The 19,284-nt window shown below is 53.8% G+C and overlaps 8 protein-coding genes across 8 annotated transcripts; 3 read left to right on the top strand and 5 right to left on the bottom strand.

The window, feature by feature from the left end:
- Positions 1–861: 861 nt before the first annotated feature.
- Positions 862–1,600, bottom strand: CPAR01_16401 (uncharacterized protein; the record flags this gene model as incomplete). Its single annotated transcript, XM_060500646.1, has 3 exons — positions 862–1,018; positions 1,259–1,348; positions 1,458–1,600. The coding sequence occupies 3 exons, from the start codon at positions 1,598–1,600 to the stop codon at positions 862–864; spliced, it is 390 nt and encodes a 129-aa protein (XP_060340559.1).
- A 401-nt stretch (positions 1,601–2,001) lies between these two features.
- On the top strand, positions 2,002–2,250 carry CPAR01_16400 (uncharacterized protein; the record flags this gene model as incomplete). Its single annotated transcript, XM_060500645.1, has 1 exon — positions 2,002–2,250. The coding sequence occupies one exon, from the start codon at positions 2,002–2,004 to the stop codon at positions 2,248–2,250; it is 249 nt and encodes an 82-aa protein (XP_060340558.1).
- Positions 2,251–4,697: 2,447 nt separating this feature from the next.
- CPAR01_16399 (uncharacterized protein) lies at positions 4,698–4,994 on the bottom strand (the record flags this gene model as incomplete). The annotated part of the gene is made up of 1 exon (XM_060500644.1): positions 4,698–4,994. The coding sequence occupies one exon, from the start codon at positions 4,992–4,994 to the stop codon at positions 4,698–4,700; it is 297 nt and encodes a 98-aa protein (XP_060340557.1).
- A 1,122-nt stretch (positions 4,995–6,116) lies between these two features.
- CPAR01_16398 (uncharacterized protein) lies at positions 6,117–6,508 on the bottom strand (the record flags this gene model as incomplete). Its single annotated transcript, XM_060500643.1, has 2 exons — positions 6,117–6,338; positions 6,389–6,508. The coding sequence occupies 2 exons, from the start codon at positions 6,506–6,508 to the stop codon at positions 6,117–6,119; spliced, it is 342 nt and encodes a 113-aa protein (XP_060340556.1).
- A 1,732-nt stretch (positions 6,509–8,240) lies between these two features.
- On the bottom strand, positions 8,241–10,776 carry CPAR01_16397 (phosphatidylinositol 3; the record flags this gene model as incomplete). The annotated part of the gene is made up of 3 exons (XM_060500642.1): positions 8,241–9,177; positions 9,275–10,057; positions 10,109–10,776. 3 exons carry the CDS (start codon positions 10,774–10,776, stop codon positions 8,241–8,243), a joined length of 2,388 nt encoding a protein of 795 aa, XP_060340555.1.
- A 2,121-nt stretch (positions 10,777–12,897) lies between these two features.
- On the top strand, positions 12,898–13,416 carry CPAR01_16396 (uncharacterized protein; the record flags this gene model as incomplete). The annotated part of the gene is made up of 1 exon (XM_060500641.1): positions 12,898–13,416. The coding sequence occupies one exon, from the start codon at positions 12,898–12,900 to the stop codon at positions 13,414–13,416; it is 519 nt and encodes a 172-aa protein (XP_060340554.1).
- Positions 13,417–13,650: 234 nt separating this feature from the next.
- Positions 13,651–14,130, bottom strand: CPAR01_16395 (uncharacterized protein; the record flags this gene model as incomplete). Its single annotated transcript, XM_060500640.1, has 1 exon — positions 13,651–14,130. The coding sequence occupies one exon, from the start codon at positions 14,128–14,130 to the stop codon at positions 13,651–13,653; it is 480 nt and encodes a 159-aa protein (XP_060340553.1).
- Positions 14,131–15,428: 1,298 nt separating this feature from the next.
- CPAR01_16394 (SNF2 family domain-containing protein) lies at positions 15,429–18,948 on the top strand (the record flags this gene model as incomplete). The annotated part of the gene is made up of 2 exons (XM_060500639.1): positions 15,429–15,453; positions 15,611–18,948. 2 exons carry the CDS (start codon positions 15,429–15,431, stop codon positions 18,946–18,948), a joined length of 3,363 nt encoding a protein of 1,120 aa, XP_060340552.1.
- Between the last annotated feature and the right edge of the window lie 336 nt (positions 18,949–19,284).

The following is a 19,284-nucleotide window of genomic DNA, read 5'->3' as shown; positions in this document are numbered from 1 at the left end:
TGAACATGGGCATGGGAAGCCGCCGGCCTTGTTCCGGATTTCTTCCTTCCCACCACCATCCAATAAGGCACTTACTTACCTTAGCTTCCGCCGCTCTCCACATGCGCCTCACTCTCTTTCAACTACACGTCTATCCCCTTCGGCTTCAACATATAGACACTATCTCCTCAAAGCATATCCTCTTCAATGTCTGTCTTGTATGAAGTACTTCTTATCCCGAAACAGGAATAACAACATCCTCAGTGATCATCAGCACCCATTTCCGTTCTCTACTCACTCTGTTTGCAATTGTCGTTCGGTCATCGACAACTAGTCTCCCCTTGACACTTGCGTCTCTTTTCGATAACAACAAGCAGTCGGCAATCGAGTCAAGTCCACGTTCTTTCCAAAGCGACAAAAAGCTTGCTCGCCGTACATCACTTGTCTGATGCCACACCGTCGATGACTGCCTTTTGAAAATCAGCAACGATACGAGTACGGAAAGGGCAGCTTTAACTGAGCTCTCACAACTCCGTCATACAATCGCCAACGCCGAAGATCGTGCAGCAAAAAAGCACTGCAGTAGCGAATTAATCAAATAGGATTGCGAGCTAGACAAGGGGTATTTGCTGTCGTCACATCGTCACCATCGTAATCCAGGTCCAAAAGAAAAGGCCCATCAAGTCCTGGCTGGGAAACAACGCTCTACGCCACCATACAAAACTCGCTCTGAAAAGCAGCATCGTCATATGGCCCTCATCTGCTCGTCTCAACGACGAGCCTTTCGTCCTATACAAACGTACCTTGAGGGCCCATATGTCAGTACTCGAAAGAAAGTGGGCGGCTGGACAAGTTGGGAGTCACTTACATTGGGAAATACGCCTAGGAAGAGCCGCCGAGAGTGGCTCGAATGTTAGTAGGCATTCCCACTCGAAAAAAAGATGACTGTTTTGGGGGCAGGGAACTCACCCTAAACGCCGGGTTATCAGCCTCGCTCCTTGCTTGAGCTACCAACACTTGGAACTCTTGAGACGTCATTCTGCAGTGCCACAGTCAGTTCACATCGATCCGAACTCGGCGTTAAAGGCTGCAAACAATGGGAAAAGGGAGACTCCCTTACCCTCGGAACTCTGTCATGGGATACATCGCCAGTGACGCAAGCATCCTCCTCACATTTTCTCTGTTAGCCACACCGATTTGGTGCTGCCTCGGGTCTAGTCGAAAATCAGGTCAAAGTTTCTGCACTTCGGTTTCGAGGTTTTCATACCATTTGACCAACCGCAAGTCGGGAGAGGGATCATTTGGGTTTCCACCGAGTCGAATCCAGCACTTTGCATCCAACTTTGCATCTGCATTGGCGCCCTGGGGTCTTTGTACGGTTGCATACTATCCAGGTATCGCCTGGACCACCTACGAAGGGCGTGATCTGGCACAGCAGGCAATCAATGCAAGGTCCGATCTCTAGAAGGGGATCCGACCTACTTTGAGTCAACGTTCCGTTGTCTGACTGCGCGTTAAAGTATATCTCCACCATTTGACACCAACCGCCTGGTCGAAGTACGCGATGGATGTCTCGAAGGTAATCCCGCCATCGATTCGAGTGGATACCGCCTGCCATCATCTGGCTATGTACGAGGTCGAAATGATTTGATGGAAAGGTGAACCTAGGCCAAGTCAGCTGAGTCAGGAGCACTTCAGGGTCCAACCTGCGGCTGAAGCTCGCCTGGAAATGTACCTGCTATTGAGGTCATCGACTTGCAGATTCAAGTTCGTCGGCGTCTGGCTTTCGTCGGGCCAGATGTGTGGGCAGATATCGATGGCTACTACCTATCGGACAAAATCAGCACTGCTAACGCAGCGGCACCCGAAGCGGCGAGGCGATCAATCCGTTCCTGTCACTCGTCATCATGATCATGATATGGATGAGGAAAAGAGAATTGTAGTCCTCTTAACCAGAAAGCATGGAGTTTTCTGCACATAGACAAGCGCAGAAGAGGGAGACAATAGCCCGTCGCGTTGGCGATGGATGCAAACGACTGGCTGATCCGGTCATCCCACGACGTCCAGCAAGACGCGCCAAAGGCATGGATACCGACTATCGCACAGTCGCGAAAGGAATGGGACTTGAGTGCGTACAGCACGTACCTCGCAGTTTGGGTGTTGTTGTGCAACGTCGATAGCCCAGTCGCCGGCTCCGAAGCCGCATTCAAGAACTCGCCGGGGCCTGGTGATCGGTGGAAAAAGGAGGCGATTTTCGAATACTATGGATAGTACAACGTGCATCATTTGCAAGCGTTCAACTTCATCCTACAACCGGGTTGGAAAAATACACTCAGCAAGACGTGGTGTGTTTAGGGGCGGCATGTCTCCTACCTCATCTATCGGCGCGAAGTATGCTCCATTGTCAACTGCGTATCGTTGGTATTCTCTACCTTGGTACGTGATGGTTTCCAGGAAGGCGTTATCCAACGGAACTGTCTGTGGATCACTGGGAGTGTTTTAGCGACCAAAGGAATCCTTCGCAAGAGGAGACGAGTTTCAGCAATACCTTGCCATGTCGACAACCACAATGGAAGAATTCTTCTTACGAACAGGTTCGACTAGACTGAGTTTCTTTCGTCCAAAGTCTGCCTTTGGAATTCGATATTGGGATGAACTAGAGCTTGTATGTGGTGGTTACGTTGCTCCAACGAGGCGATGTTCCTAGGGATCCAGGACGGGATGGAAGGCAAGGACTAGTTCTCAAGCACTGCCCACAAACGAAACCCGAAAGTCCGTCAAAGGAGCCATATCCGGATCACAGGGGTTTTCACGAAGGCGGCAGTCGTGTCTAATAGACATAAAATTAACTGCCTACTATGTCGGAGGTGGGGACATTGGTCAAGTCGAAAGGTACTCGACATTGGCCGGCCTTTGCTTTCTACACCCCACGACGTCGCTGTCGATCTTGGGTTAGTACACCACGACCTACACTGGAAAAGTTGGGAGCCTGTTCGGTACCCTTTGGTACGCGGTGCGGTGCGGACGAGGCAGTCTTCGGGTGACATGGATATGTCCTCTGCTGTTATTGCTGGCCCCGAACCCCCCTGTACACACGAAAATTCGAGAATGGAGCCGGCAGACAACCAAGACGTGCTAATCCCAGGTCATTGAGTGGCATAGGGCGGGTGTGGCAGCGGGTCCCAACCCATCCTGGCAACTTGGACACCGCTTTTACCAGTTGCCAGATCCATGGATCCCGTTAACCGTAGCTTACCTTTCAGAGGCTCTTCCGGAAGCCAGGTAGACGGTCGTCTTTCTGAACGACCTGGTCGTTGTCTAGCGGGACGCACCATCACAGACCAACATCCCACAAGGCTGCGAAAGGGTCGAATTGGCTTCTGGATTTACCCAGGACGATGAGTTTTTTGAGCTTCTTCGAACGGCTCACCGCCGCCACCCCGGAGTCGGGCGAAGACACCGATGCTTGCTGCTACAATCAGAGCACCCACACCCACGACGAAGCCTAGTGGTGGATGTTGTCTTGAGACCAACTGCATGGCCCGAGTCCTGGGCCCAACACACGAATTCCTGTTGTAACCCTCCAGCCAGTGCCCAGGCTATGGGAAGCTCTTCAGCAAACACGGCTCTCCATTCCTTGTTTCCTGATCAACCCCTCCCCCCTACCTCATTATGAAAAGGAGCGTTGCTCAAAGGAGGGGTTACATAGTCGATCCGCTCCCATCGCGCGCGGAGCTTTACTCAAATTCCAGCGGCTCCCATGTCCCAAGGATCCGGTCGTTGGCTTGAACATGAAGACATGGCAGCTACAGGTGGTGGGAGGACGAGCTAGAGCAGCGTTGCACAACTCCCGATAGGATACAGAGCTGGACTAGGGATTACGCCGGCGCCACTCCTGCTGTCTCTCGCGATAACCCGCGGTTTCCACTTGCTGAGATTTCCCGAGAACGCGGACTTGGATCCATCTCGGTGTCGTTAGGCTCATTCGCGACTTGTACGGCCCGGGACGAATAGAAGAAGGGAGACCAAGAGCACACAGTTGCAGCTCGATGGCTACCTCGTCCAAGCTAAATCATCTCGTACGACAAGAAGACGGGAAAAACTGTTATGCTGCTTTACCTGCCTGGCATTAAGCAGGCCAGGGTCATATGCAGCCAGGCAGTGACCAAAGGCGGAGTTCATGGTCTGATCCTCACACATAAAGCAGACAATCATCTGCACTGATGCCAGCAAAGTGAGACCCGCGCCATGCCCGTATCTCACGACAACGGCCAGAGAGGGGACACGGGCGCCTCAGACAGAAACATCGATCTTTACTTTGCCCAGCACGCATGCCTGCTTCTTGCGACCTCAGGCCTCCACCACACCACCTCCCCAAGACCATGATGGTAATAATTCGGTCGGATGGCGGTACAATATGCACGGAACAGGCAACGGTCTGCAAAATATAGGTAGGGGCATGGCTTTTTGCTGGTGGGTTGTGTTACTGCGCGTCTTGACACATTGGCGTATTCGGGTGCGTGCTGATGAAGGTTTAATCATCACACACCCTCTCTCGGTTCCTTTCCTTTAATATCTCATCCCTTCTGACCCTGAACTAATTGTTTGGCAGGCGTGTTGCACTTTTGGCAGCAGAGCTCACGGAGCTTAGGCTAACAATGTTTCCTGGGCGGGGGTGATTTTGATGAAGGTTGGAAGAAGAAATTGCCTGGGCCAATTCAACGAACGAACCCCTCGGCGGGCCGCTCTGCAGGTTTGAAACTAACAGAGAGGAGAGCCTGGCCTGGCTGACCAGGTAGCTGCTGGCTCGGACAGTGGAGTTTCGGGAGAGGGCGCGATGACGCGAGCCACAAAACTCTCCTGGTTCCAGCTATTTGGGAACCGAGGAGCGAGGGTCGACAACCCTTCCTTGTCGGGGGAGACCACATCCTGGTGCTTGGGAGCACAATGCCTGTCCACAGCGGCCACGTACTCGCTGCACTCTGCAACCCTTGCACCAACGGGTTCAGATGCATTGCATGGCGGACGGGTAAAAAGCAAAGGGAGAGACTCTTTGAGACGACGACATACTGTGGTTGTGCTGGGCGCTAGGCAACTCACCACGGCCCTAATCGTTCATTTTGTTGACGTCAAAACGAATGGTAAGACAGAAGTGTCCGGCCTCGATACAGACTTGCCCGAGCTACGTGACCATGTCACAGCTGTGCGAGAGGCTGTGGGCAAGTATAGGGACGATGGAGTTGCCGAGCATGTTGTGCGGATGGCCCGGAGGCGACCCCGAGGACGGCAGACGATGTCATTACAACAAGCAAGACCGGTTATAAGGCGGCTCCCAATACATCGTAACGGCCGGGATGCCGCGCGACAAGCAATTGGCAAATTGACGCTTATAGCTTACTAGGTAGCCAAAGATCTACCTAGCAAGTGGCCACGGTATTCTATTCAGAGCAGGGCTGCGATCCATAAGTCGGCAACTCGAACGAAATGGGTTCCCTGCGCATGCTTTTACCGAGCAGCTACCCAGAAAGAGGTAGCTGTTGTTCTTCGACTGACGCAAGACACTCCTCTGCATCGTGGATTCAGGCAAGAAATTAGCCTGTCAGAGACGATGCACGTCAGAGGGGAGCATTTGACCCATCGCTCAATACCTAGGTTGCTCCTGTGTGTAATAATCCCTCCAGCCACTCAACTTGGACGATTCTGATGAAAACAAGCAGGCGTCTGGAGAGGAAATCAAAAGCAGCGTGACTTGGCGGCCGTTGACCGCGACCTCTCGCCTGCACAGTTGCGGACCATGCATCTGCATATCCATACATACATAATATTCCACAACTCTCTTTACCCGACATGATAGAAATTTGGCTTGTGGCCTGCTTCTCTTTCCTTTGTCCAACGGCTTTTCTTCTCCCCATGCAGAGAGGGGGGAGATGAGTTGGCTGTCGATGAGGAGTCACATTCATTCCCGCGAGCAGGGAACCCTGGTCGACAAGTACCCTGCTCGCTCCTCCGTCTTCATTTTCCTCTCGAACAGAACCGTACTCTCGGGTTCCAATAGGACGGGATACTGGGGCATATCGTCCCCCTTATCGATGCCAACCGGCCCCCTACGACCCCTGTCTTGCTGACGGGACCGCAGCTTACGGACTAATACCATGACACTGCGATACAAAGATACCCAGCTGAGCTCCCCCTATTGTTGAATCCTGGATGACGAGCGGCGTTGCCTGCCATCTACGATCCAATCGTCTGGCAATGGCCCCCGGTTCTACGGAGAGCATATCCAAGGACCAGGTTTCTGTCGTTTCACCAGGACGGGGGAAGAATGCTTCTAGAAGACCATGGTGTTGCGAGCTGACTTTCTGAAAAGGCATGGAGCGCGGTGCCGGTCCTGCGAGCCGGCGAGTCTCACCTCCCGACCTCTCTTTTCCGGGTGTTCGTAGGAAGGAAATGAAAGGTGCGGCTGCGGCTGTGGCTGCGACTGCGGCTTTACTGCGGCCATGGGCACATGAATCGACTTTTCCTCTTTCATCTCTTCTGCCATCTACCGACGATGCGGAATTTGGACGTAATACCGACGCCCACCCCTCCTATAATATTATTCTTGCGTGCACAGATCACGGGCTGGGCGGTACCCTGGCACACTCACACACATTCACACGCACGCACACACATACCTACCGTGTATTGTGTACAGTCCTCCAGGCCAGCAATGACGAAGGGAAGCGGCCGCGCCGCTACCGCCCTCTTCGTTCTCCGTGAAACGCGACTTGGGATCACAACTGATGACCGATGGATGACAATCTCGAGAGGATTCGAATACCTACCTTTGGCAAGCTTCAAAGAGCATTGTCAGCAAAAGACAACCGGCGCAACTCGTCGAGAACGGACCGTCATCGTCCCAACGGTCTGACTAGGCCTCCTGTTGTGTGACTTGAGCAGTCACTTTCTATTCTGGTAGCACAATGCATTATCTCTTTTCGTCCTCGTCCTGCAAAATGTGTCATTACAAGGTGTCTCGCGGCCTTTGGCCGTGCTGTGAACACCTGGGCTTTCTATGGGTAAGTCCTCTCTGTATTTTTGCTTCTTTCTCCCTTCTTTCTTTGGTACTCCGTACCATGTTTGGAATTACGAGAACACGCCGGTTGGTGCATAAGCCCCCTCACCCATCCCCTGAACCGGATGGGCGCGCGAAAAGGTACAGATATGTAGGTCCAAGGTGACAAGGCCAAGTTGGAAATCCTTGCCTGATTCAACCCAGGAAAAAAGGGACTTTTTTTCCTAGTTGCCGAAAAAGGTCATTTGCATGCGCGCCCTGTTATTTTTTTCTTTCCTTCACCCTCTTTCCAACCTCCCGCAAAAAGGAAAACAGGACCAACAGTAATAGCACATGTAGGTACGGATGCAACTGTTACGGTATGAATCCCCCCTTCTCTCTCTCTCCCCCCTCACTTCACGGCCCATTCCTAGCCTCCCCTATTCTTTGCTTTTCCTTCGTCTTCTTCTCACATCTGCGCTTATCCCTTCAACCCTTGTTCATCTCACGATGTCCTTCGAGAGTCCTGTCTCCTCTTCTGACCATGGGTCTGACTTTGCGGCCTGTTGGGACCCACGTCTCTCCTCGCGTGGTTGTGTGATACTGTGTAGTGTGTTCGTGTTGTCATCATATGTCTCTCTCATGTCTCTGGCTGTTGTCCGCCGTCCGGTTTCGTGTTGTCTGTCTTTGCGACCAAAGGTCTCTCTTTCTCCCTCTCTCTCTCGTATGTGCCCAGCCACGCCAAGTCAAGGACGAATGCACAAGAAACGCCACCAAATGCCATGTGTATCATGATTTCTCTTCTCTTCTCTTCTGTGCTGACGCGCTGAAGGGCGGGATCGGAGGAAGGAAGAGGAGGAGGAGGGGGGGGGGGGGTTAGTCAACTATTCTAGACACACGATCCGAAATTCGAACGCAACAAACTCCTCCCCTGGCTCCCCTTAGTTCGTACTCGGTGGTAATAACCGCCCCAAAGCAAGCAAGTGGGAATAAAACAAAAAAAGAAGGAGGAAGAGAGAGGGGGAAAACACCGCTTTCTCGACTCCTCCTCCTTCTCCTCCTCTCTCTCCACCCCGGGACCCCTTCCCTAGCATGGGACAACCGCAGGCGGAGCAAGAGAAAAAAGGGACCCCACCAACCGATGACCCAGCTCCAACTCCTCTCCAACTCCGTGCCGCCCCCCCGTAATGTTTTGCTCGATGCAGGCCCCCCCGAGTGGATGGGTGGATCACCAGCAGGTGAAAACCGGGTTCCTGGCTTTCACCGGCTCCAGCCTCTCCACAATAACCTTGCGTTGGTTGCCCTCCATGCCCTCGGCGGCCGCATAGCCTAGGTCGCCCTCCTCGACGTCCTCGTCTTCGTCATACTCTTCCATGCTCCGGCGCGAGCCATACAGGTGCTGCGCGATGCTTCCGCTGTTGCGCCGTCCAGCTGCTGTTGCGAAAGAGTATCGCCTTTGCTGCTGCTGCTGCTGCTGGGACTGCTGACGAGCGGGAGAATACATGTTGAGGGCGCGCGTGCCGTGGTAGCTCTCTCGGTGCGGTTGTCCCGAGAACCTGGGCCGTTGCGAAGCCGCGTCCTTGCTACCTAGCGGTGCAGACGAGGCCAGTATACCCGAACCGCTCATGGACATCTCGTCCGGTGATTGGGCTCCTTCGCCCGTCGGGCTGAGAGCAAGCTCAAACCTGCCCGGATGAGGCATGTCGGCCGGGGGACTAGCAAAGCCGAGCAGGTCCTCGTCCACGCGGTGGGTAGGTGCAGCAGACGTGTTGGCCTGGCCAATGTCGCCCTCGTCAATGGAGCGTCGGAGCTCTGCCTCGCGCATCATCTCGGCGGACGTGACCCGCATGGGCACTGCAACTGGCACGTCGACAAGATCGTCCCAAACGCAGACCTTGGCGCGCCGGGTGAGTTCCAAAGGACCGTGATCCGGTGTCTTGAGCGTCTCTACCACGTTCCATGCCTGGCCCTTCATGACTGCGATCTGCCGAGCAAACATCTTTTCCTGAAAGTCGGGATCCAGTTGGAACACTTTTCGCAACGCCAATTGTGTCTGACTCCACCAGTGCGTTGAGGTCAGGAGGGGGAGGAAGTGATCTCGCGTCTTCTGCGAGAACGGCCGTCCAATCAGATCGACGGGAAGGAACAGCCAGCCAAAGGGGAAGCTGGATGATATGGGCGGTTAGCATTCCTTTTCGCGCGCATCGCTATTCATGTGGAACAAATTGAAGGGAAATTTTGGACCATCAAAGTGACACGTACCTTCGCCATGCATCGGGATGTTTCCAGGGCCAGGAGAGGGAGTTGTCGATAGCACCAATCGTTATCTTAGGATCTTGTGCGCTTGGATTGGGACTGGATGCCTTCATCGGCTGCTGCGTCCTGTACGGGTATGAGGAGCGGCTTTCTGCTGCTGGTCGCTGGTTCAAATCTACCGGGCGAGGTCCGCTCTCTTCCGACGAAGCGGTTTCTGTGTTCATTTGAAGCGGCTCTGACACGATCGACACTTGCTGTGTGCTCCAGTCCACTTTGATCATCCAGTTATCCAGGCCGCGGTCAGTGTTACGCATCATGTAATCAAGAATTACCAGTTTCTCGAGCTCCTCACGGAATGACTGCTTCAAGCCTTCGGTCCACACAAAATTGTCGGGACCTGGGGGTAGCCGTTCCCGGCTGCCTTCATCGTCGCTCTCAATGTCATCCAAGGCTGCCGCACTGCTCGGCCGGCAATTGTCTGCCCACCTTCTCCTACGCTTGCGATGTGGATCGTTGGTTCTGAAGCCGGACCAGTACTGGTCAGGCCATGGGTGTTCTCTGAGGAACACATTGGCGTCTTTGAAACCTTTCAGGAAGACCTGAAAGCTCCCGGGTTTTTCCGGAAATGGCTTTTGCTTTCTGTAGAAACTGCGACGGTCCCAGAACGGATAGTGGAAGGATTTTGAAGATAACCAGACGACATCCGTGTAAGGCACCATATGGGTGCGCAGTTGGCAATCTAACGTGTATGCCGCCGCTTCGCTGACGTATGAAAGGTTGGGGATCAGACTGCGATACGATTAGCCATGGAGCTTTCGGAGTTGCTGTATAGTATCATACCATGCTCGCCCAAAGCAACAAGGAAACAAGTTGCGATGGATCCATTTGTTCCACTTGGGATTGCCAGCCGCGTACGGCTCCTCGTCCTTAGGCTTGAAGACACCCACGACTTTGCCCTCCGTATTCCGGGCAAAGTAGCTGCCGGAGCTTCCCTGTGCGATCATTCGAGGATGCGTGCCCTGAAGAATAGCCTGCCTGACACTGCCCACGATCTGTTCAAACTGCGACTTGGACATGACATCTTGCGGCGCCGCCAGGCCTTCAGGAGTAATGGGTCGGACGCCCTCGGGAGCTTGGAACACTGAATGATGGATCTCTAAATGCTCATCATCTCCCGTCTTGCCGCGCCCCTTTGTGCGCTTGAACCGGCTAGCGATCTCATCGGCCCATCGTTCTAATCGAGCATTGATAGCCTTTATGTCTACACCAGAGTTGCTGCCGCCGCGACGGCGATTCTTAGGTCTGGAAGGGCCGGCTATCGCTGGTTTGGGGGTGGTCATGCCCGAACGGGGCCGCGGTTGCGTGATGGGTGCGAAGCGAGGGGCCGAGGCCGGCTGGAGGGAGGCATATGACTGGGTGAGAGGGTCGTCGTCTTCGGAGTCGGAGGAGAGGGCATCGGCTTGAGCTAGGCGCTCGTAGCCCGTCGTGGGGGGTCGAGAGCGAGGCATCGTGGCTTTGGGGGCGCCAGGGATGAGGGACCGTCTCGGCGAGGAAAGGGCGAGGTAATTATCGAGCAAAGGCAGGGCCGGAAGTCAGAGCCATGTGGATTGGCTTGCAGGACTTTGGATGAAAACTCGCGATCGAGAAGGCTTGTACGCTGGTTGATCGGCTGTATCTCCGTTTGAATGCGATAATCGTGCTAGCGAAGAGAATGCGGAATCCTTGGCCTAAGGATGGATGGAGGAAGCCACGAAGTCAAACCCTCAGCAGGGAGAAAACAGGGGGAAAAAAAGGATAACACTGTAGAAACAAATGTGGCTTCAAGGAGACAACAGGCAGCAAGTTGACGATGAAAGCAAAAGAGGGAAGTAGAATGGTAGGGCTGTAGTGGTGCTCGTGGTGGTGGTGGTGGTAGGCACAGAGCAATTTGTCGGCGAGTCGCGTCGTCGAGCATGTGTCTTTAGGAACCCGTGGTTTCGGCGGATCGCGATGCTGTCATTGGGGTGCAACCGGCGCTGCTGTCACCCTGGTACCTTTTCGCAGGTACCTTACCTTGCTGCTCCAAAAGCTTGCTTAAAGTTCTAGAGCGCCTGAGGTGCACCGAGGCCGCCAGTTCTAGACGTTCATAGCGGTTTAGCACTGGGCAGTCGGCCCCTTGCCTCCGCGCTTCCCCGTGCTAGTGCCTGGGCCGGTGATTGGGGTACACGGAACGGACGCAGTGTTTGCCCGATTCAAGTAGACTTAGGTAATATGGACGTCAAGTAAAGAGTACCTTCAAGGCAACTTCGCCAACTTCGCTTGGAAGGTACGGATACTGCCCTCTCTTTTGATTAGCAGAGATAAATGATCAGGCATCGAACAGCCAGAAAGCTGCAAGGGACTTCGAGAAAGGAAATTCTCATGTCTTCCAGATCACCTCTTCTTTTACTGCTGTCAGCAAATGTGTGCCGTTCCAGGTCAGCTGATACCAGGCCGGACACTTGTCAAACGTTTACCAAAGCCAATGAGATGGGGAGACCCAAGTCTGAGAGCGGCAGTGCCAGCGTTTGCCTAGGTATCATTATGAAGTGAGACACAGGCGGCCAGGCCACTTTTGGACATCTTCACATCGAACTTGTCGCAATAAGCCTAAGAAGAATGAACGCTCGTCGATATGGTCTCTCTGGAAGGTGAGAGATATTCAACCAGCTCGCACGATGTGGTTGACAAAGGAGATACTCCCAAACTCCGTTGTTAGCCGGCTTTGCTAGCCTGATATCTCGATTGGGCCAGCTGTGGATGGCATTTTGATCAACAGTGCCAAATACCCATCTTCGATCTACTAGGCATCAACGGCTTTGCATGCAACCAGACATGCTGCGGAAGATGGACAGAAGCCGTCGACTGCACACCCACAAGGACTGTCGGCCTTTCCTAGTCAAGTGGCCAAGCTACTGGTAGTCATGCTCCTCTGTCGAATGAGATGCCACGGCTGTCACCCCAGAATCCCCCAAACTCTCGGGTCACAGCCATGGACCCCACCCACACTGCACGTTGTCCTCCTCCTCCCCCTCGTCGAGTGCTCCCCTCCATGGATTGGTTCGATTCATCACCCGACCTTTCGATTCTGACTTGATCGTCCCGGGTCAAGGTTCCGTTTGCATTGCGTAGGTAGGATTGTACGACCTGACCAATCCAGTCCCAACGCCTTTCTTGATCCCCCGCGTCTTGTAAGTTTCTAATGGTGACTGATCAAACCTGGGTAGTCCCCCCTTGCAGAGTGACAGATCCTCGTCACCGTTTGCTTGCGGGTTTGAACGATTGAAGCGCGCCGTCTAACCCGAATAATCTTCATACGTCAAGCCTCCCGGTGTGTTGTGAGATCCCGATCAGGTCAAATCATCAGCTACGACGCCCGGCGCACATCTTTGGATCACCTCGTGATTTGCTCTCCTCTACCGGCCTAGTTACTTACCTTACACGGAAGTAGGAATTCTTTATCAAGTCTTGAGCCCGCTCCACCCTTTTGCCTCCCCAATTTCTTCCTACACGCCAGCTCAGGTTACATTCCCACGTGTGACTTCTTGCATCAAATCATCTGCGCCAACATCCATCATCATATCTTTGTGTCAAATTTCGGATTGATGAATATGGCCTCCCAATTCGAAACGATTGCCAAACTTCGTTCGGTAACGTCGAGCCCCTTCCCTCCCGATTCAGATGCTTTCCGCGGCCGCAAGAGGCACCGCAGCCTCACGAGATGTGACCTAGAAGCCAGGCACTACAGCGGAACGGGCGAGTCCAGCACGCTCCGGGGTCGGCCCCGTCGTCGATCCACCTCGCCGACGCCGGTATCATCCAGAGCGTCTTCGCGAGCCGGAGCCGGAGCCGGAGCCGGCCGCGGCGGCGGCATGACGAGTACGACGGACGTGTCTCCCATGAGGAAGCGTCTCCTCCGCGTCGTGCTGCTGGAGCGCCGACGAAGCCAGAGCCCCTCTCGGTCTAGGTCGCCTGACCGCAAGCAGGCCCCACCCCGACGCCGACACAGGACTCGGAGCCGGAGCCGAACGCATCATACCAAGGACATGTTCCAGCCGAAGGATCAGCTGCCTCGGCTTTTACTTGGAGAGCAGGCACATAAGAAGGTGGATACATCGGTTCAAGCCTGATTGTCAGCTGATCTGGGCAGCATGCGAACATGAAAGGAAAGCCCGAAATGGTCTAAACAAGGACGAGAGGAAGGAAACAACATATCTACAACGCCAATCATGCAACCGCTCACATGGGATTATGCGGTGTGCTACCAAGTCATATCCTTGGTATGCTGGCTCTAGTCGTTTAGTCGTTCGGAGTTTTTGAGCACGCCGATGAGACTTTGCCACGAAGAAAATGTCTCGGACACCTCAGATCAACACAAGACAACCATCGAGGCATCCAGGGCCACGGCGAAAATCAGCCCGGTTGGGTGGGTTGAAAGAATGGGTGTGGAAGTCCAGTATCTTATGGGCCATGGTCCGGCTGGTAGTGGGGTGAGAGCGATCTAAATCGGCTTGTACTGAACCTAAGGTGGTGGGCAACGCTTGGAACCAGTGAGTAGGGAGTACACGTGTAAGAGACCTCAGGTCAAAGATGGGTCGGAACGTGTTATTTTGGGGCGCACTCGAGGCAACACTGCCGAAAGATCCAGAGATTGAGAGTTGAGTAATAGCCAGTTTCTCAGACTGAGAGAGGAGGCGGTGACGCTTATGGCTCAGGTGGTGTTGATGAATACGAAAAAGAGTGTCAAATGTATTATTCCCACCGGTAGATTCGGGTGACACTATGTATAGGAAGGCGGGCGGGTAGGTTTGGTAAACAGGATATGCCTGATTAGGAACATCCATGATGATGCTAAGGTAGGTAAGGTACAGACAAATGACAAGAAAGAAAGAAAAAAAAAGTTGTTTGGTCAAGTGATCATCCACCCTTTCACAGGCTGCCTCTGGGGAACCACCCGGACGCCCTGTCGAGGTGTACCTAAGACCTACACAGTAAGTGGTGTATGTAAGAGAGGGTAGGTGAGGTACCTGGTGGTGGAAAAGGCTTGGGCCGAGATGGGAGAGAGTGGGGCGTTCAGATGGTAAAGGGTGGCCACGTGAGGATGCGAACTTTCCAGGTAGCTAATCGGAAATCGGGAATCAACGGGTCTCCACTGCAGCTGCCCCGCTGCAAGAGGCGGAGGGAACTGAGGGAGTGACCTCAGCTGCAAGAAGGCTGCAGCCAACTGCTGCACCACATTCCATGTGCCGCGCCTACCTTCACTTTTTTTTCTACCTCCACGACCACCACAACTAACTCACTACTCACTACTACCAGTCTACCACCACCTTACCGCGACTTGGGTTCCTTTTCGATTTCCCCCCCTCCTCCTCCTCCTCCTCCTTCAGCCTGCACTTCCATCCATAGCCCGGGAAGTTGTATTGGTTCTTTTCACTTGAACTGCTTTCTTCATTTCGCCTTGCGCCGCCCCTCCTGCAAAGAACTTCTTCAACCGCCACGAAATCTGATGAGGAGGCAAGAACAATGATATGGAACAAACGACACTTGTGAATAGGCGTCGGACTTGACTCGACCTTTGGCCTCCTTCTTCCCCCGACTTCTCGCGCCATCCACCTTCTCCGCCTGGGCTCTCTTGTGTGTTTCTGGTCTCCGGCTGAGCCTGCCCAAAGTACGAAGTACCTTACCTCACTTCAAGTGGACTCGACTCACTCGACGACTTACTATTACGGAAGTGACTCCTCTAATATCACCCTCTCATCATCCCCCCGGACCAACTCATCTCAAACGCCATATAGCCTTGCGCCTTCTTCTCCTCGCCTCTCTCTCACCATCTGCATCGTCGCTGCCTTCAATCTATGCCCTTGCGCGACACTCGTTATTTTGGAGCATTACTGCTGCTGCCACTTCTTTCACATAATTCCTGGATTTGGGGTCGACTTATCTACAATACCACTGTTCATTGTCACGTCAATATCAAACAACGACTCCACATCTCGCTCTCGTTTGTGATGATCGCAACCACCCCTCTCAGACTGCTCTACTGAAGCCCGCCCGCCGTGTGCAAGCTACAGCACCTTCCTCACGACAGCAACAACAACAACAACAACATACTAGACGCCGGGCAGTATCGAGAGACGCAGCCATGGCATCGCCAAACGGGCCAAATGGTGAGTGAGCCCCGCCATGGACAGCCCTCCTACCCCTCCAAGCCCTAGGTCGACTGCTCTTTCCCTCTGCCACAACAACAACAACGACAACAACAACAACCTCTTTCTGCCCATTATTTTGTGATTTCCAAATACTTACAACCTCTCCCACAAAAAGGTCGAGCAAATTACATCAACGCCCAGTCTCAAGCGCAGTCGTGGAATGCGCAAGCGTTACTGAACCCTCGATCCTACGCCGTTTCAAACGCTGCCTCGAGGCGCAATTCACCCAAACCTCAGCACTTGTCGAACCGATCTACTCCGGGAAATCAAAATACCACAAACAACCCTGTTGTCTTCCAGTTCGCGAGTCCCAACGACACGACAAGCGAGTCTCTGACATCTAGCATCACCTCGGGCGCTTCAACTCCCGTTCATGACGGCGGCATTTCTCCGTACGGAATGGCCAACATGATCGAGAGAATGAACGACGTCCAAGATCGCGCTGCGGCGCCCCTGCCAAAGCGGCGAAAGGTTGATACCCCCGACCCCGAGTCCGACGCCGACAACAAGAAGAAGATGGGACCTGCCGGTAGCGGAATGCTCGGCGCGTATGTGAAGGAAAAGCAAGACGAAGGCAAGAAGGAGAATTCCAAGGTTTCCACCCAGACTGTGGACTTGACTGAGGAGGGTGATGATGTGGTCATGGTAGAGGACCCCGCAACCGAGGAGGTCTGCTACGGCATGCTCACCGGCTTCCTCGACTGTCACAAGGTACCTTCCGCCAAACCGGGCACGCAGAGCATCTTTGGAGCCGACTTCATGCCACCAGTTAAGATCGTTTTGAAGCGAATCATCGGGGATTCGACCAAGAAGATCCAGGCCTACGACTACACGCGCGACATCATCGGAAATGTGGATGCCAATACCGCCAATGCTCTCGTTCCCCTGTTGGACTCCAACGTGCGCCTCCGAACGGACTGCAAGATTCCTGCGCGTAGAAAGCAAGCGGATGAGCACCCGGGCCAGGCGATCTCGAGATCCTACCCTGTGGAAATGACACTGTACGGCCAGTACAGATTTGTCAAGGCTGTCGGCAAGCACTTTGATAGATTCAAGATTGTTCTACGACATCCCAATAGAGTTGACAAAGGTGTCAGGTATGAGAATGTTCATACCGATAACAAGCCTAACCCGGCGCCTGGTGCCAGAAACCTGGCCGGAGCTCTCGCTCAGTACAACAATCATTCCTCGTCTACCTACTACACCAATCCCACTCCACGCACTGTCGAAGAGATCAGATCGGACGTGATGGGCGTCTTCGACTCGATGGGAAAGACCGATGAGCTTCCTGAAATGGACCCAGCTCCTATCGTCACCACAGAGTTACTGAAGCATCAGAAGCAAGGCCTCTACTTCATGACTGCGAGAGAAAAGGAGTCCACGGCCGAAGAACGAGTGAAGGGATCCATGTGGCAGCTCAAAATCGGGCCCACTGGACAGAAGTTCTACTACAACGTCATCACCGGCCACCAAGAGCGTACTCTTCCCGCAGACACCCATGGCGGATTGCTAGCCGACATGATGGGCTTGGGAAAGACCCTCAGCATCCTCTCGCTCATTGGCAGCTCGTTGGACCAGGCCAAGGAATGGGCAGGTCGCACACCAGTCCAGCCCGAGATGCCGCCCCAGAAAGCTGGGGGAAAGGCAACAGCTTCGAGCTCTCTGCCTCTGACGGGCATCGCAATGAATGCCAAGGCTACATTGCTCGTGTGTCCCCTGAGTACGGTCACGAACTGGGAAGAGCAGATCAAGCAGCACATCGCGCCGGGAGAGTTAAGCTACTATATCTATCATGGTTCGAATAGAATCAAGGATGTCGAGAAATTGGCCGAGTTTGACTTGGTCATCACCACCTACGGCTCTGTCTCTAGTGAGCTAGGCGCTCGCTCCAAGCGAAAGTCTGGCAAGTATCCCCTTGAGGAGATTGGTTGGTTCCGAATCGTGCTGGACGAGGCGCACATGATTCGCGAAGTCGCGACTCTGCAGTTCAAGGCCATTGTTCGTCTTCAGGCCGCCCGCCGTTGGGCTGTGACTGGTACGCCCGTCCAGAATCGACTCGAGGACTTGGCCGCTCTCCTTCAGTTTGTCCGGCTGAAGCCATTCGATGACCGCAACAAGTTCAACCGGTTCATCGTGGACCCCTTCAAGGCCTGTGACACAGAGATTGTTCCGAAACTCCGCGTGCTGGTTGACAGTGTCACACTCCGCCGGTTGAAGGACAAGATCAACCTTCCGCCCCGAAGCGACCACATTGTCAAGCTCGACTTCACAGAAGAGGAGCGCGAGGTTTACAATCTCTTCGAGAAGAACGCTCAAGACCGCGTCAAGGTGCTTTCTGGCAACGGCGTACAGAAGGCATTGGGTGGTCACACCTACATCCACATTCTTCGATCCATTCTCCGGCTTCGACTCCTTTGTGCCCACGGCAAGGATCTCCTGAATCAGGAAGATCTAGAGGCTTTGCAGGGCATGACTGCTGACATGGCTATTGACCTTGACAGCGACGATGAGGACAAGAAGCCCGGCCTTTCTGATCGTAAAGCATACGAGATGTTTGAGCTCATGCAGGAGACGAACACGGATGCTTGCAGCGCCTGTTCGAAGAAGATAGGAACCAACGACGACGCTAGCATCGAGTCCGAGGGACAGGAGGACATTCTCGGCTACATGACGCCTTGCTTCCACATCATCTGCGGTTCCTGCATTAAGGGTGTTAAGGAACAGACTAGACGACTGCTCCCTCCCGGCCAGGCTATGGGACCTTGCCCCATCTGTTCCACCGTGATCAAGCCTGCCTACGTGGACATTCGTCGATCTCGAGTCAAGGTGGAGCACGAAGGTCCTGCGAAGGAGAAGACCGCAACGAACGGCCGCAAGAGCTTTGGAAAATACACGGGCCCGCACACAAAGACGAGGGCGCTGGTCGAGGATCTGCTCAAGTCAAAGGCTGACACCGATGCGAACCCCGATGAGCCGCCGTATAAGTCGGTGGTGTTCTCCACGTGGACCTCCCACCTTGACTTGATTCAAATGGCTCTTGACAATGTCGGTGTGAAGTACGTCAGGCTGGATGGCAGTATGACGCGTATCGCCCGAACCCAGGCGATGGACAGCTTCCGGGAGGACCACTCAGTCCACGTGATCTTGGTGTCGATCACTGCCGGTGGTCTCGGTCTGAACCTGACAGCGGGTAGCAACGTCTATGTTATGGAGCCTCAGTACAACCCTGCTGCGGAGGCTCAGGCCATTGACCGTGTTCACCGTCTCGGGCAGAAGCGACCGGTTCGAACAGTTCGCTACATCATGAGAAACAGTTTCGAGGAAAAGATGCTCGAACTGCAGGAGAAGAAGAATAAGCTGGCGAGTCTCAGCATGGACAGAAAGGAGAGGGTCTTTGACAAGAGCGAAGCGGCCCGGCAGAGACTGCTGGATCTGCGAAGTCTTTTCAAATGAGCCTGATCAAATCGGCGGTGTGGCTTTTCGGCTTGCGCAAGCATATTATCGTGGCGTTTAGGAGTATAGGGAGGCAGGAATCCAGCAATGGGGTGGGGCGAAGCCAAGGCTTCAACGGTTTTCGTTTTTCTTTCTTTCCAACGGCCGCCTACGAATGAGCTCACGACAAATCTTATTCGGTGGCTGTGATTTCGGTGTCAGGATGGGGAGGGCAATCTCACCTCTCACGCGTTTAACGGCGTGACAATGCGATCGATACCACTGCTTCAAGGTCTTCTATTCGATGATGAGAGCAACGGAGACGAAGTCATTTGAGAAGGGGTTGGGTCAGTACGG

The sequence above is a fragment of the Colletotrichum paranaense genome (assembly GCF_030867605.1).
Source record: "Colletotrichum paranaense strain IMI 384185 chromosome Unknown Scaffold_25.1, whole genome shotgun sequence".
NCBI lineage: Eukaryota > Fungi > Ascomycota > Sordariomycetes > Glomerellales > Glomerellaceae > Colletotrichum > Colletotrichum paranaense.
This window is presented reverse-complemented; position numbering and strand designations above follow the sequence as displayed.